At 44.4% G+C, this 16,112-nt stretch overlaps 1 protein-coding gene across 2 annotated transcripts in view; it reads left to right on the top strand.

Annotated features, from left to right (window-relative positions):
* pcbp4 (poly(rC) binding protein 4) overlaps positions 1-16,112 on the top strand; it is a 51,804-nt gene that overhangs the window by 17,568 nt on the left and 18,124 nt on the right. For both annotated transcript variants that reach the window (XM_023811286.2, XM_023811287.1), the window contains exons 2-7: positions 9,034-9,207; positions 9,595-9,618; positions 11,202-11,234; positions 12,273-12,389; positions 15,351-15,482; positions 15,772-15,900. In XM_023811286.2, coding sequence (XP_023667054.1) covers positions 9,100-9,207; positions 9,595-9,618; positions 11,202-11,234; positions 12,273-12,389; positions 15,351-15,482; positions 15,772-15,900 — 543 coding nt within the window. In that variant the 5' untranslated portion in view covers positions 9,034-9,099. The remainder of the gene's footprint in view (positions 1-9,033; positions 9,208-9,594; positions 9,619-11,201; positions 11,235-12,272; positions 12,390-15,350; positions 15,483-15,771; positions 15,901-16,112) is intronic.

Genomic DNA, 16,112 nt, shown 5'->3' with positions numbered 1-16,112 from the left:
TGAGCCTCTCTGTGCAGTTGGGAACTCAAACATCAAACAAGAAAGAGTTTTTCCACCTCGTTCAGTATTCAACAGAATGATCATCTCAGCCTGCAGATAAGAAAGTGAGGAATGTAGTCAGGGGGTAGGAGAGAAGGAGCGAGAAAATCAAGTTTCTTGCAAAGAACCTACTGCTTAATGTCAGGCTCATGAGGTATAATCATTACACTGGTTTTGTAGAACATCTAATTAAATAAAAGATTTCATTTCAGGATATTAACCTCGCTCATTGGATGGTGACCCTACCCCTATATTAGTGTTCAACTAGTGAACAAATTGAGATCTGGAACTGCATTATAACCCTAAAATGTTGTGTCTCTGTCATTATATAAATGATGCACACATGTGCTTTTTAACAGTAACCGATCTGTACGTTCGGCTCAGAGAATGATTTGTGTGTTTGTGTCAGTTTCCAAGAAGAGAGAGCGGACGCCAGACGCAATTTCAGAAAGAAGCAGCAGACACCTCATACTTATACCTTTGTGTTTTCATCCCCCTGATTAATCCCTTTCCAATCTGATTGAGTCACGTCTTGAACAAGGTCACTGTTATCCAAGTAATTCCTAAGCTTTAGGCCTGAATGCTAATTCAGTCAAAGATACAAAGGCCGTTTCTGTTCATCTGCTCTAGATTCTAGAAAAAAAAATGCCTGGAGAGAAACAACCCCTTCACGGGATTTATTTGACAAATGTCCATTAAGCAAAACCAGCAAGTGGTGCATTAGTGTCTCTCAGAACCTCTCATTTGTATTTCTGTCTCAGTCCTATTAGGTTTTTATGGTGTCTTTAATTGCACGAGATTATTTTTATTGATTATATCTTTGAGATTTCTTGGGGTGTAAATCATTAATGTAAAGAGCAGATGAGTGAGCTTTGCTCCATCCATCCGTCTTCTATACCCGCTTTAAAGTGAAAAGTGATACAGTACAGCGGGTATCCTATGCAATGTCTTAACGGATCCATATGATAATGCACAGGACAGGCGAATTTTAAAGTAATGCTGGAAACTCCATGAAGAGCACCGTCGCTTGAAATGAAGATAACATGAACACTGACGTGGAGAAATTCTGCTGCATACAGCAGCAAGGTACACTAGTGGCCAAAACTGTGGAAAGACTAACAATTTTTAGAGATTGCAGAACTATATTCCAGTTACTTCAGTTTTGATATTTGTAAACATTCTTTGATTGTTTATTAACATTACTGCCAATTTTTGTGTAGTAATTCTTAAAGGCAATGGTCAATAGTTCTTGGTGTTTCCACAGTTTTGGCCACTAGTGTATGTATAGTGCAGACAAACAAACATATAGTGTCAAACAAGACAAAGTGCAAAGACACATAGTGCAGACGAGTGAACAAATTTAAAATATATACTGTACACAAAAAATTCCGGAAAAGAATATAAGTAAATAAATGCAAACAAAAAATAAATTAAGGGTCATTATTCAAGAGTTTTAAAAATATTGCACAAATTCACAAATGTTGTACTTCTCGATAAGGAACTCTGAGTACTTCAGAAATTCCGACAACAAATATCCAAAACAATCATAAAGGTAACCATATGTAATTCTTGAGGTCAAGATCAATGCCTGTCTGCGAATTTTGTAATGTACGGAAAAATAGATGTATGGGGGTGAACAAAATAAGTAACGTCTACCAATGCATTAATGTTGACGATTGGGTATGGAATAGGGTTAGGGTTAGGGTTAGGGTTAGGCTTAACTTGTACCTAAAGAACAGCTTCATTCCTTATTGGTATTCTAGGGTGTAAGTCCTGAACTGTGCATAGTGGATTATTGGACCATTCTTGGAGAAAAAAGCTTCCAGTTCTTTGAAGGATAAAAGAGGTAGATATTCGACTTCACACTCTGCACTCCAGGACTTTCCATCAAAGTTCAGTAATGTTTATGTACGGTGATTGCGGAGGCCACATAAGGTGTGTGACTTCCTTCTCATATTTATGAAATTACATTGTCTTTCCTGAGTTGGCTTTGGAAACGAACCCTTTCGAAATTGCGGCCTTGCCATAAATTCACAAGTTCACAACGTACAGATTTGCTTGAGAATAAGTCACACAGTTGCTGCTTTAGTGTTGTAGTCATTTTTGAAGCTGTACTTTTGTTGTGTTTAGCGTCTGTCCTAGAAAGTGTCCACCTCTCCCTGTCAGTGAGCTGCTGTTACTCTTCATCAGTGCGTGTTGTCTGTTAGTAAATAATTTTGCAGCTTTTGTGACTGAGGCTCCTATAATTCTGGCATCGACTCTTTGGTTTCTTTCAGAGTCACTCTGAAAACTCAGGTGTCAAAGTGTTGATTGTGAGACCTCTTTTATAGCTGATAGATTATTATAATTAGCATGCAAGCTAACATGACTCTATATTTTAGCCGTTGTGATTGAAATTTAGTTACTTAAATGCTAAATCCTTTTTGATATGGTGCGTCCACTATTTAGTCTCGCCTTGTACTACACAAAGTACCCGAATGTTTCTGATGCTGTTCATTATTCTCCTTTGAGATATATTGTCTGGGCTCGGTCTTTTCCAGTCAAAGTCTTAAAAGCGTATATCGTCTTTCTAGTTCTTCAAAGGTAAGTCGACTGGGTCTCTTCCGCGCACTTCAGAACCGGAACCGCAGGAAGCAGGCCCAAACACCACTGCGACAAATGCCCAGTGTTTGGTGTTAGATAACATGACGGGCTTGTGTAACTGTGTAATGAATTATTCAGCGTACTGATGTTGGCGGAACAAGAAACGGCTGCAGGAAGGAAGGATGGGCGTAACAGAATGGGCTGGGCTCTGCCTGCCGTTCTCCAAACCAGGGGTTTTCATCTGGAAGTGGGTGCTGAGATCAAGAATGCCAGCTGGATGGGCAGTGGGAGCCAGACGTCATTTTAATGGCCTTTCCTAAATAATGCTCTTTGAAAGGCAAGACCTTAAATAATTATCTATTTAAAAATCTGGCTCAGACAAAGTATTTGTCCTCTTCCAAAATACACCAGTCCTGATAAATGACTGCAGAGATTAACATCTGCTCACCAAGGACAATCATCTTGAATTTGTTTTATCAAGAAAAATACTGTCCCTTAAACAGATCAGTGCCTGGATGGCATTTTAATGTTCTGATGTTTATACAAAAATTTATCAAGTTTGAATGCATTTTGGAGATCAACCTTTGGCATTGATGCCTTAAAATAAAAACACGCAGCTGAATTGAGCATAGATGTTTTTCCCAGTGCTGAGATCTCAAGAGTGAATACAAAATTCACACAAATCAGTGAATGAAAAAAAGCAAAAGAGTTGAGGCTCACCTAGGAGGATTCAGCAGGATTATTGTCATTGGTATTGAGTTTATAGTACTTTAAAGTCACTTAACATTGAATGTCCCCAAGGAAATAAGCTGGTGTAAACATTACTATTAGAATATATATTATGTTATATCCAAATTATATTATTTACCATTTCTGAAACTTCACTATGTATTTCTTATCAACAAAAACATTAAAATATCTGATATATAAAAGCAGTTCATTCAGACACTTAACCAGAGTGTGTGACATTATGGATACAAAATGCTTCATGATCCTTAAAAAAAAAAAGAAAAAAATCTAAAACCAACTGAAATGAAATCTAAAAGTCTGTTAAGGTCACTGTGTTTTGGCTTTTGCTTTTGTAGAGTGTGTGTGTTTGATTGTGAATTCAGGCCTTGTATGGTCTGTGCACAGCATTGAGTTCTGTCTGTCTTGGATACATTGTTTACTCCAGGCCACGGATGGCATACCCCATCCAACCCCCCCGAGCATGTCCACAGATCCACGCATAAATCCATCTTCACCCTTCATGTGACCCTCGAGCAGCCAAAGTTGCCCAAGCCGCTTATGTCATCGCGTCTGAATCGTCCCTCACCGAGAGAACCTCTCTAACCGCCGCCTATGACCTCTGACCTCTGGCACTGGCCAGTTTTCCACATCTTCGGCTTTTTCAGTTTCAGTTTTTCTTGGTTGCCAGACCCAGCGCACCTCCATTCCTTTCTAAAAGGCGTTCCAGCGTATTAAGTTTCATTCACTCCAAAGGCATGGAACGGAGAAATGCACTTTACTGCCACGGTGTAACACTGAACACTGAACCACAAAACTGTGTGTCTGCATCACCGGCAGTTTAAATCCATTTGAGGAGTTATGACAAAAAAGCACCAACAACAAGCTCTTGGGCACATTACGGCGAATCACTAATGATGAACTACATGCAACATTGCCTTTCTGTAAATGAGCATCCATTAGGGGGGCGAATGCAAAATGCCTGGGGGGGCGGCACGGGCCCCCCAAGGATGTTGTTCCATGTCCCCCGCAAGAGGACGGCCGTTTTTAAACAGTAGCTGCACTGCCGGCTGTAGCCTGACGCTTATAATCAGCGTGATTACAGTGATCACCCCCCCCCTGCCATCGTGACAGAGCCAGACACGGGGGATGGGGGAGGGGGGGGTGGAGGCATCTCCACCCAGTGCCGTCCCGCCTGTCACGGCTCCATCAGATCAACAGCGGGTTACTGCCCCGCCGCCGCCACTTTAAATAGAGGAGGGAGTCATCCCGCCCCCCCTCCCCCACACTGGGTGGACACACACATCCTTCTAAGCGGCTCCTCATTGTCTGGGAGCAAACCATTACATCATCGCGGGGGAGCCACCAAGCCAGCGACAGAAATCTGACGAGCCCCGCTTTCAAATGACGGCACCCCCCCTCCCCAGAGCCCCCTTTCACAAACCCACACGCGCATCATCGTTCCCAATACCGTCGGCAGGCTTATCCGAGGCGAGAGACGTGCGTTTCATAGTGAACCGCTTTGAAGTTTAAACCTGAAGTGCGGATCTGCTGAAATGTGATTCATTGATCCCCGCGTTTAATCGGATAGGAAGCTACAGGGAAGATTCTATGTGAGTGGTGAAAATGAGTAAATAAGTATGATGAGAAAAGAGCCTTATTATGGTGATACTTATTATTATCATTCCACATGATCTGCTGGCTAATCTGCTAATAATAATATGATATTTTTATTATCCATATATGCTAATACAATTGCAGGTACATAGAAACACTCTGATAATCGTAAAACCCCTTCTACATAAAGAGGAAACCAGGAATAAATACATATAAATTCTACTTAATTATACTTAAATACATCGATCCATGTTATATATTTGAAAAGAATGTTTATTTTATTTAAAAATAATAATTACCAGGTAGTTTAGTGTCCACAGTGCATGCGCAGTTTTTTTTTTTTGGATGAATATGAAACAGGTCTGATGATAAGGAAAAGCAGACTTAGTGTGGGATCCCACCATTAAGCAGGTGCAGGCCGTAGCTGCGGCTTTAACTCCACGCCACGTGTGAGCTCAGTAACCCAAGCCCACTTCCCCCAGAGCCCTCCTTTGGCCATAATGCAGGCCAGGCCATTAGTAGCAATGATGTCTGGACCCCAGAGTCGCTATGACTCAGTCAGGCATGGGGTCGGCACTTAAGGAGCCGGGGGGGGGGGAGGGGGGCTTAGTGCCGATCCCGTACTGCTGAGCGTTCTGAAGCTTTTCAATTATTAATTTGCTATTTGGCTGAGTGACTTGGACAATAGTAAGATCTGTACTGTAATAAAAAAAAACTGCTCAGGCCAATGCTACCTCTCAGCCATAGATGTGCAAAGGAGTGTCCAGGTAAGTGAAGAGGGGGGAGGAATTCGGAGGGGGGGGCATCAGTAGCTAGTGTGTCCCATTTTGTTTTGTGTCCTGCGGGCCATCAGGATGGTACAGGCGCATCGCAGAGTGACGTGGACTCAGCAGTAGTCTTGGGCACACGATGTGTGTGTTACACCGCTGTGTCACACTGGAGAGGATTTCTGAAGGCAGAACTATGGTCAAAAACACATGGTGGTGAAGGCAGGAGTGTTGATGGTCATGAGTGGCTGGGACGCGTTCTGCACACCTGACATTACAGCATTCTCGGAAACCATGGGAAGTCGGATGCTTTCCGGCACTTTCAGAGGAATGGGAGTAGGCATCTGTATTACTAACAATGGCCAATCTAGATCTATCTATCTATCTATCTATCTCTGATAAAGGCCAATCTAGATCTATCTATCTATCTATCTATCTATCTATCTATCTATCTCTGATAAAGGCCAATCTAGATCTATCTATCTATCTCTGATAAAGGCCAATCTAGATCTATCCATCTATCTCTGATAAAGGCCAATCTAGATCTATCTATCTATCTATCTATCTATCTATCTATCTATCTGTCTCTGATAAAGGCCAATCTAGATCTATCTATCTATCTATCTCTGATAAAGGCCAATCTAGATCTATCTATCTATCTATTTATCTATCTATCTGTCTCTGATAAAGGCCAATCTAGATCTATCTGTCTATCTATCTATCTATCTGTCTCTGATAAAGGCCAATCTAGATCTATCTATCTATCTATCTATCTATCTCTGATAAAGGCCAATCTAGATCTATCTATCTATCTATCTATCTAATCAACCATATACCTGAACAAGGGGCATAGGATGAAGGGGACTTGGTTATAAAGCACGCTGAAGCTTTGATACACGGAATTGAAAAGGGGATGGTGTGTGAACGAAGCAGCAGGTAGACAGGTTTGGCTGCACCGGAGGAATGTGCGATGCTCCTGATCCTTGTTTCTCTTCCCAAGCCCCATGAGCACAATGAAATCCGCAGGCTGGGCCAGCCGTTGGCTGGCTCATTCATATTTATGTCAACATTTCTGTGGCTTTTGAAGATGTCTCTCCATTGCCATGTTTAGATCAATACATGTAAATGCACATCCATGAATCAATGCTCAAGCTTACTAATTACTGATTATATATAACTACAGCCAGACACATATACGTGTAATTAAGACGAGCTGGCTGAGAATTATGTTATTATGGTTAATTTGCAAGAGAAGCGTTGAGAGAAGTTATTGTTTTAATGTGGAGATCAGAGGTAGGTTGTCGATGAATGCCAATGAAGTCTGTAACCATGTCTGCCTCCCTGGCTGTATTTAGCCTCAGTGCTAAAGGTAGGTTCTCCAGTGTTCTCACAGAGCTGCCGTCATCCGTTACGCAGAGCCCCATGAGCCGCGCCGCTACAGGAAGCAGGGAAGTCATTTATCCGCTGTCATTTGTTCCTCATTAGGGAGAACGTGATGCCACGGAGATGTGGATTTTTTGTGGATCAGTCTGAGATGGATTGAGGTGTCCTGGGACGTGTGGTCCCTGCTTTAGACCGCTGTTCTGTCCATCCACCTGCTGCCGCTGAAAGCTCCAGCTCCATGCTTTCAGATGAATCCAGATTGATGTGGGCGTAAGATTTAGAGGGAACTCACCACTGCATGGGCTAATGACACTATCAGCCACAACCTGAGTGAGTCACGTGGCTTTTTCATCACATACGCCACCAGTCTGGTTAATGTGACACATATTGATTATGGAGATGTGGAATCAACCTCCTGACCCACTATTGGCATGGTGCCTTTGGTCAGGGTCCCATACATCTTGCTTGCTTATACATAGCTTGTCTCTCCACTTTCCCTACTAGATATGGTGCTGTGGGGCCCTTGAGCAAGACCCTTACTCTCCATCACTCCAGGGATTGCTCTCTGCACACTCTGTTCTCTGATCCTCACTTGCATATCGCTTTGGACAAAAGCATTTGCTAAAAAGTAAACATAAATCAATGGAAAATATCTGTATAAGTGAGGCTGTAGTTGCGCAGGCATGTCTCTAGAATCCTTAATTAGTCTGTCAATGGGGACTGAAACTCCATCGTTAGAATCCAGATTTTGCTGGAGCCCTTGTCTAAACATCTCCCTCCAGATACTTGTGAGACCGTCTGGGTTTGTTTTATCGCTTTGTGCGCATCGCGTATGCTGCTCTCTTGGCGGATTGTTCAAAGTATTTATGCAGCAGTGGATCTTTCATGCGAAAAGCTTATTTAATTCACCCTCCAGCTTTTAACTGAGTTAAAAAATGATTACGCCGCCTCGTTTTGACGTGGCAAAATGAATTAATGCGCAAAGGCGCCGATTTCGATGTCGTGCTGTGCGACTTCTCGGCAATCGATACGACATTTAAGGTAACCTATAATAACAAACACGAAGGACAAGATGATAAATAGACAGAGGGATAGATTGGCTTTTTTTCTGGTCTGATCTGAGAACAACATATGTACGTACACTCCAGATCATAAGTAATGTTTTCTGTGACTGCCAGCTTCATGCATGCCTGGGATCAGAAGCAGCCTGACTGTTCTGCTGAGAACCCGTGATCTCTTTGATACACGTGGAGACGCATGCAGGAAACCTGCAATTACCTCAGCCGACAGAGCAAACTGCTACTCCCCAAACTCAGTGTTTCTAATCCCATGTTACTATTTCAAGTATAGAAGCAGATGGAAAAAAAAAAAAGAGTTGATAAACTGATGAAACAGCCGAAGGAAAGACACGATTCAAGCGGTTCCGTCGCCTGTCCTGGGAGGGTAGCTTTAGCGGCTAAGTCCAGGGCCCATAAAGGTGGACATGGGCTTTAGAATCAGAATCGTCACTGCAACACGACCAAGGCCGGTGGAAATTTCTGTTGCCGCAGCTTGCTACCATTGGATACTCCATGACAATAGACAAGTAGCAATTAGGGCAGAGTATTAGTACAAGCAGTGGAGGATCCTGGGAAGTGGAAGATGGGCAATTGCCCAGGGCACTAACTTAGCACTCCGTGGGTGGAAAGTTGACAACTTTTACCATTGCCAACCCCCCCCAGTACAGAGTGAAATTGGTTGGTGAAGTGGGTGGTGGGGCACTGGTGATGAAGCTTGCTTTGCGCGTCACATGGGCTATGACCGCGTCCCATTGGGCTACGACAGAGAGGAGTAAATGCAAGGCGTGTGATAAGTATGGCAGCTTGTGCATTTAATGCGACGGCCCTGTGTGTATTTCTGTTCTATGTGTCCCACGCAGCTGTGAAGGGGACAGGATAAGACCCACTTTGCCCTGAGTGCACACCGACGCCAACGAGCCTCTTTCATGCGTCTCCCCACGTCGGACGCCCACGCCAGAATGAACTGTGAGCAGGACTTTGGGGAGGGGGGCATGAACGTGACGCTCACCCTGAGGCTTCTCATGCATGGCAAGGTAAGGCCACAGGGCAGGTGGGGGGCATTGGAGGGGCGATAATTCATACGGAGTGACCTACCTTATCATTAGCCAATAGCATGTTTCCACTTGGTGAGTGACAGGGGAGCAAGCCGATCAGCCCAGTGCCCCTGTTCCTCCCCCCAGTACACTCCCCTGGCATGGGAGTGTGGAGAAGGGGAACATGTAGGGATTGGACTCTCTCACCAAGGTCGGCCAACACATCAGGAACCGTAACAGCACGTAGCTCATGGCCGACCGGGTTCAGGTGACATATCCCAGGTCTCATTCATAAGGACAGGATTCACATTGCGCCCAAGGGCCACTGGGACTGTCTGTTGGAACGGGGGGATCGATATGATGACATTTACTTTCTTTGCTTTGCAGGAGGTGGGAAGCATCATAGGCAAGGTGAGTGGCTTTCAATCTCCGCGGCGACATCATCACATCTGTACGGAGACAACGATGAATTTCACTCTGCCATTTGTTTTTTTTTGGCCGAAAGCCAATCAACACAACGCAATCGTCCCGATTACATGTTACCATGAGACAACATGGCAGTGCCCAATACGTGACGTAGGCAGCCGCCTTTCATTTTGGCAGGTCACGGAAGGGGCTATGGACGTGGTGCAGGGGGACAGGTGTTGGAGTCTGAGTGCGTTTACGGTGGGGAGAAAACAAATTCAAGCTTATATAACGACAAGTAATATAGAACAGGTGAGCTGAATGGGAGTGCTGGTCACATGATGACCCCTGCACTGGAATGTCCAATCCCAAAAGTTACATAATGAAGTTAGAAATAGCTGTCTGATAACAGGCAGCGTTATTCCCGATAAGGAATCCGAACTAGCATCCCGGAATCTTCACGGCTGGAGAAATCCCAGCACAAATATAGCCGGGGGAGGGGTCTCAGCAAGCCGTGACCTCCCGGCTGACGGCTAGCCTTTAGCGACTAACGAGGCTTTCCACTCAAACCCCCCCCCCCGTAGACACCGGGCCCCCCACTGTCCAGGGCCACCCCTCCGATGTGCCTCTGGGCCGCATTTTCTGCGGACTGCTCTGGGAGCAGCAGTGCTGCACGTCCAGACCCTGGACGGCTTCGTATGGCTGGATTAGCACTAAATTAATGCTGCCATCCTAGCAGGAGTATTATCTTTATTTTCCCGTGCCGATAGAGGGAGTAAAGCTTTCGCAGTGGAGTGCTTCTGCAAATCGGTACCCAGCGACTGCGGAGTCAGCGGATCATACCAGCGCACATCGCCACGGTTACCGTAATTCACTAAGTGCTCTGTTGATTGCAGAGTCATTAATTGTATAATGGATATTAGCTGGTGGTAGGTACCGGGCGGGGAGGGGCGATACTAAACCCCCCCTTCACTATGGCCCACATGCAGTATAATGTAACATTAGCTCAGTATGTATTGGGACACATTAAATTAATGTGAAATGTAAGTGCACCAGACAGGGACTGGCTCCACGTACCCTTCGCCCTTGCCGTGCATCGCCAGTCCACGTGAGCGTGTGGGCTATCTCCCGCGTGCCGCCCCCCATACCACCCCCTGGGGGGGGGGCTTGAGGTCATGTTTCACAGTCTCCCTGGCAGTGTCCTGCCCCTCCACCCATACTTTGCTGAGCTAGGAGCCCAAACGAGGAGGAAGGGATGAAAGTGGGGATGTTTTGGGGGGGGGGGTTTTGTGGGGTAGATACGCTACTTGGTGAAACCATCCCATACTCAGCTGGCCACCGGATCAGAGCCGGGCACAGAGAGTGGCGCACTTGGCAGGATGCAGCGCTCATCCCGTCCTAGTCGTTTTCCGGAGGGGCACATTTGCACAAAGGCCGTGTTCCGATTGTGCATATTATTAATATTCATCCAGCATATACTGCAGACTGCAGAGACCGCTTGCATTAATATAGTTTTCTGAATGGACGTATGTTTGAAGCTCACGCAAATGTAACATCTGTTTTTTTTTTCCTCTTATTTACTTCCCCAGAAAGGAGAAACTGTGAAAAGAATACGGGAGGAGGCAAGTTTGCTCTCTATATTTCCTATTCTATTCACTCCTCACACTTGTATAATAAACAGAGAACAAAGCACAATGTCACTAGTTAGAGGGCGTAACTCAAGTAATAATTTATGGCATTAACCTTATTTTAGGTCCACAAAGGTTTGGATCAGATCTTGTTTTTCCACACGGATCGGGGGAAGTGTAAATATTGTCGGAGGCACAGATGTTCCCGTTAACATTCCGAACACGCATCTCGAAGGATTCGGCCGTTCACACCCTCCTCATCTGAGATCTAAGATTGGGGGGGGGGGGGGGGGGGGGGGACTATGTATACTGTATGAGGGACTGCGTGGCCATTAATTTGTCACCATGCCATCGTCATGGCAGGATTTAGGAGGAACCTCTTGGAGGACCAAAGTGGAATGAAGCTAAACATAGCAACAACAGAAAAGACAGCTACAGAAGCATAATAACCCAACTCACAGTATGCAGTTCCTGTTTTACTTTAATATAATTAGAGGCCATGGAGAAATCTGGTAGGGATTCAAAGTGAAGATTTGCAACAAGAGTAAGGCCAGCAACTCCAGGGCTCCCCAATGCTGCCTATGCATGGGTTGTGTTTAAATGTAGAGATTAGTGAAACCTTATCGGGGGGAGGGTGTGTATATGACGGCCTTGTTGCATTGCTGTAAGTGAGATCCTTGGCGTTACAGCCAAAGATTTTCCTACCGGCTCCACGGGCCGCTGGAGATGCCTTGGAGAGCAATAAGGCTCACATGTGAAAAGGCCGAGGGTGATATTATTGTCAGGATGAGTTCCAGGCCTCGTCTGGTTTCAGTTCCTCTCTGCCAGCCCGTCGCCCATGTGCAGATGCACCTATCAGAGAAATAACACCTGATCCCCCAACACAGCTTCTTGGCTAAAACCTGGCCACACGGTGCCGGCACGCTTGGGTTCTGCTAGATGATAAATGGTTCCGTGTAGTGCCTGCCTGCCCGTTCCTTGCTGCTCAGCAGTGTCTCGCGATGGTATTCATGGCTCTCTCCTCCCTCACAGAGCAGCGCACGGATCAACATCTCCGAAGGCTCCTGTCCTGAGCGCATCATCACCATAACGGGCCCAACGGAGTGCGTCTTCAGAGCCTTCACCCTGATCACATTAAAACTGGAGGAGGTAATGGATGGCCCCGCCCCCAAGCCCCGCCCACCACATATACACAAACTTACACATCATCTTCTGAACCATCACCCTGATCACATTAAAACTGGAGGAGGTCATGGATGGCCCCGCCCCCAAGCCCCGCCCACCACATATACACAAACTTACACATCATCTTCTGAACCATCACCCTGATCACATTAAAACTGGAGGAGATCATGGATGGCCACGCCCCCTGCTGCCCCTAACCAAAAATATCACCTGCACACATAGAAATGCACTTATATGTGAGTCATATAGTCAGACATTCCAGCACATACATGAGCACATGCACGCACATCAGGGTGCTCAAATGCACAGCAGTGAATAAATCAGATGTGGTTCATGCAACTAACGGTCAGATGAAAATCATACATACTACTCCACACAGCAGTTATTGATGGGGGTCGCCGGCATTAAATCTGAGGGGGACGTGTGCCCCTCACATTTCATAATTATTAATTTGGACCCCCCCCACATTTAACATAAAATATTAGTTTTATGCCAGTGTGTCCCCCCCCCACATTCAAAATGCTTCTGATGCCCCTTGTATGTGTTGATAAATCCTCCAGATTAAAGAATAAATCATAGTTATTCCACAAGAAGCATCTGATCAATGTAAAGCAAATTAAGTAAATTGAAGGGTTGTGTTTTACAAGCAAACAGTTAAGCATGAAACATCTGTCATGGTTCTTTGGCCCAAAGCCCCACTGCACCCTTCTCACCCCCCTGCCACTTCCTCCTAACCCTGTTCCTTTCTCAACTCATAAGGGCAGAGTTGTCATAGTAACACAGGGGTCAGCATTCCGCTCCACTTGCCCCAAGTGTATGCATGTATTTAACCACTGAAATCAATGAGGGACTTTGTTGAGGGCCTGTCCGGCTACATTTAAATAATTGCCCATTCTGACAGAATCGGAGAGCTGCTGGTTCCAGAACAAAATGTTGTGGCAGAAGTCTGATCTGTGTTTCATGGCTGCCGCTTAATTATTTTGTGCTTTAATAAGAGGAAGACAGAATGAGCTGTGTCAGTCCTGTCAATGAGCTCTGAAACCATCGTGCTCAATAATCCTGAAGGATTCCTGCCTAATAGACTTAATACTCTGTCATTCCAAAAATATAAACAAACCCTTTTTAGATGATGAAAAATAACAGCATTTACATTCCTAGCCAATTAATTATTGATTTTTTCATCTCTTGATTGAGTAAATAGAGAGTTTAAAAGGGAATATCTATGTCTGCGAGTATGAAAACGGACTGAAATATTTCTGCTGATATACTCACAGCATTACTGAAGTGAGAGGATTATGCTGTTTACAGCTATTAAGATGTAAGGCATATTTTTAAATTAAATCCAGTAGGTGATGCGTAAGGCTCTCTGATCCTGACGAGGAGAGATGTGCCACTTCTCAAAGGAGTGGGAAGAGCCGAAAAGCGCAAATCCCTTTTGAAGAAAATATGTTAAAAAAGCACAGAAAAACAACCCAACAAGGGACTGAGACAGGATGTTTAAAGGGACAGAATTATATGAAAGGTGGCAGACAGAGAAGTTATTTGAGGGTTCTGGTCCCAATTGTTCTGTCTTCTATAGCTAGAATTGCAAGCCAAGAAATAAAATATCTACCTGTACATAAGGGTAATAAAAAGTCGGTACCGCAGGATAAATGTGTCAGCTTAACAATCAACTGTAAATCATCAACTGTTAATCCAACAAGGTATTGCAACTAAACTGCTCCAGGAATACATATACAGTACTGTGCAAAAGTCGTAGGCAATCACAGAAAATGTTTAAAACTCAGAAGACAAATACAATTCAATCACATTACAATTTAAATACAAATACAACTGTACAACACGTGCTAATTAACAGTAGCACAATTAACACGATAAAAAATAACAGGATCTTTCTTCTGTTCTCAAAAAAGTTATTGGTATCTCATTGGATGGCTAGATGAACACCGCTTCAGTTCCTAAACGTCTCCTCAGGGGCACCTCAGCCATTCCATGTGTGTGTTAAATTTCACCACCAGCTAACTTAATAAGTTAAATAAGTACATGAAGTATTGATTAGCCAATAAAAGGTGTGTAAGTGTTTGAATAAAAAAATACATGGGTGTATTGGTTGGTTGCAGCAAATACTGAGGTGACTTTAGGGGAGGTTTTGAAAAGGCTAAGATAATACTCTTTGACAGACAAGACATGAAGATCATTTAAACATCATTATCTTTGACTGCCTAAGACTTTTGCAAAGTACTGTATAAATAAGTTTGCCCAGCTAATATAATTGGTCAAAATATAAGTTATGCCAGTACAGATTCATTTGCTCATTACGTCTTATTGGCTTGAGGGGATGACCGCTCTGCTCTCCTACACAGAGCCGAGTCTCTGAGTACGGGCAGAGGGTCTGCACATGCGATTTACATTTCAAACGCTGCAGGACTTTCACTAATTGATTGCGCCAGTCACCACACACGGCTGAACCTAATATTTATTACCAGATTTAATTAAAGAAAAAGCCCTTCCTGAATCTGCAGCCTCGGCCACACCAGCAGGAATTAAGCTGGAGCTCTAGCCCTCTGCTGAAGAGCAAATTTAATTTTAAAGGGATATGAGCTGCTTTGGACTGGTCTGGAAGGGTGTGTCTGGTGATGATGTAGATCAAATCCGGCCTCCAGGAAACACCCAAGGTCCTGATAGTAGTTGTGCGTGATGGGAGTACATATTACCCATAGTGCCGATGGAAGAGGAAAATGAGTATCTGGTGTAGAAACTTCAGGCAAAAGCCAGCTAGTGTTGAATCGTATTGGGTCATTATTAATGTCAAAAAAATACAACTAATCAGCCTTTGTAATGACGTTCTCTGCGCTATACTGTACATGGCTAATGGGTTTTTAGTTGCTTGCTCTCATTCACTGTCAATCCCTTTGGGTTCTTCAGGACCTCACAGCTCTGGTCGCCAATGGCACTGTCACCAGCAAACCGCCCGTCACCCTCCGGCTCGTCATTCCCGCCAGCCAGTGCGGCTCCCTGATTGGCAAAGGTGGCTCCAAAATCAAGGAGATCAGAGAGGTGAGCTGTGGCACATGGAGGTTATGAAAAGCACCACGATAAAGGTCTACTGGGATCCTGCTGTTGTATCCTTTGGCCAGCCAGCTAAGGGTACAACATGCCTCACTTAAATTTTCACTGAACGAACTGAACAAACTTAAGAGAACAAGTGTGATCATCTCTCATCAAAACATGTTATTATCTTGAATATGGGTTGAAAAACACAGCAACTTAATTGCATATGCATTGACTTTCAGCTAACTAGGAGAGTGTTTTTTCTGAAGTGAGTTTCCATCATTTCTTGTCACAGAGCACTGGGGCACAAGTACAGGTAGCAGGAGATTTATTACCCAACTCTACGGAGCGAGGGGTGACGATATCCGGGACCCAGGAAGCCATCATTCAATGCATCAAGCTCATATGCACCGTCATCCTTGAGGTACCGTGCAAACTACGCATACATACAAAACCACAACCACCCCAGACAGTGACAGTAGAAACATCGCAAGGCATTGATTTCAAGACAACTTAACAGAATGCAGAAAATATGCAAACTAAACCCACTTTCCTTAATGTTGTTGTTGGTACATGTGTTGCCTTCATATTTAACCATAACTAGAAAACAAATTTTTTTTGTCTTGTATAAGCTGA

This window comes from Paramormyrops kingsleyae, chromosome 8 (genome assembly GCF_048594095.1).
Source record: "Paramormyrops kingsleyae isolate MSU_618 chromosome 8, PKINGS_0.4, whole genome shotgun sequence".
Classification (NCBI taxonomy): Eukaryota; Metazoa; Chordata; class Actinopteri; order Osteoglossiformes; family Mormyridae; genus Paramormyrops; species Paramormyrops kingsleyae.
The sequence above is the reverse complement of the archived record's forward strand: the minus strand, read 5'-3'. Positions and strand labels throughout refer to the sequence as shown.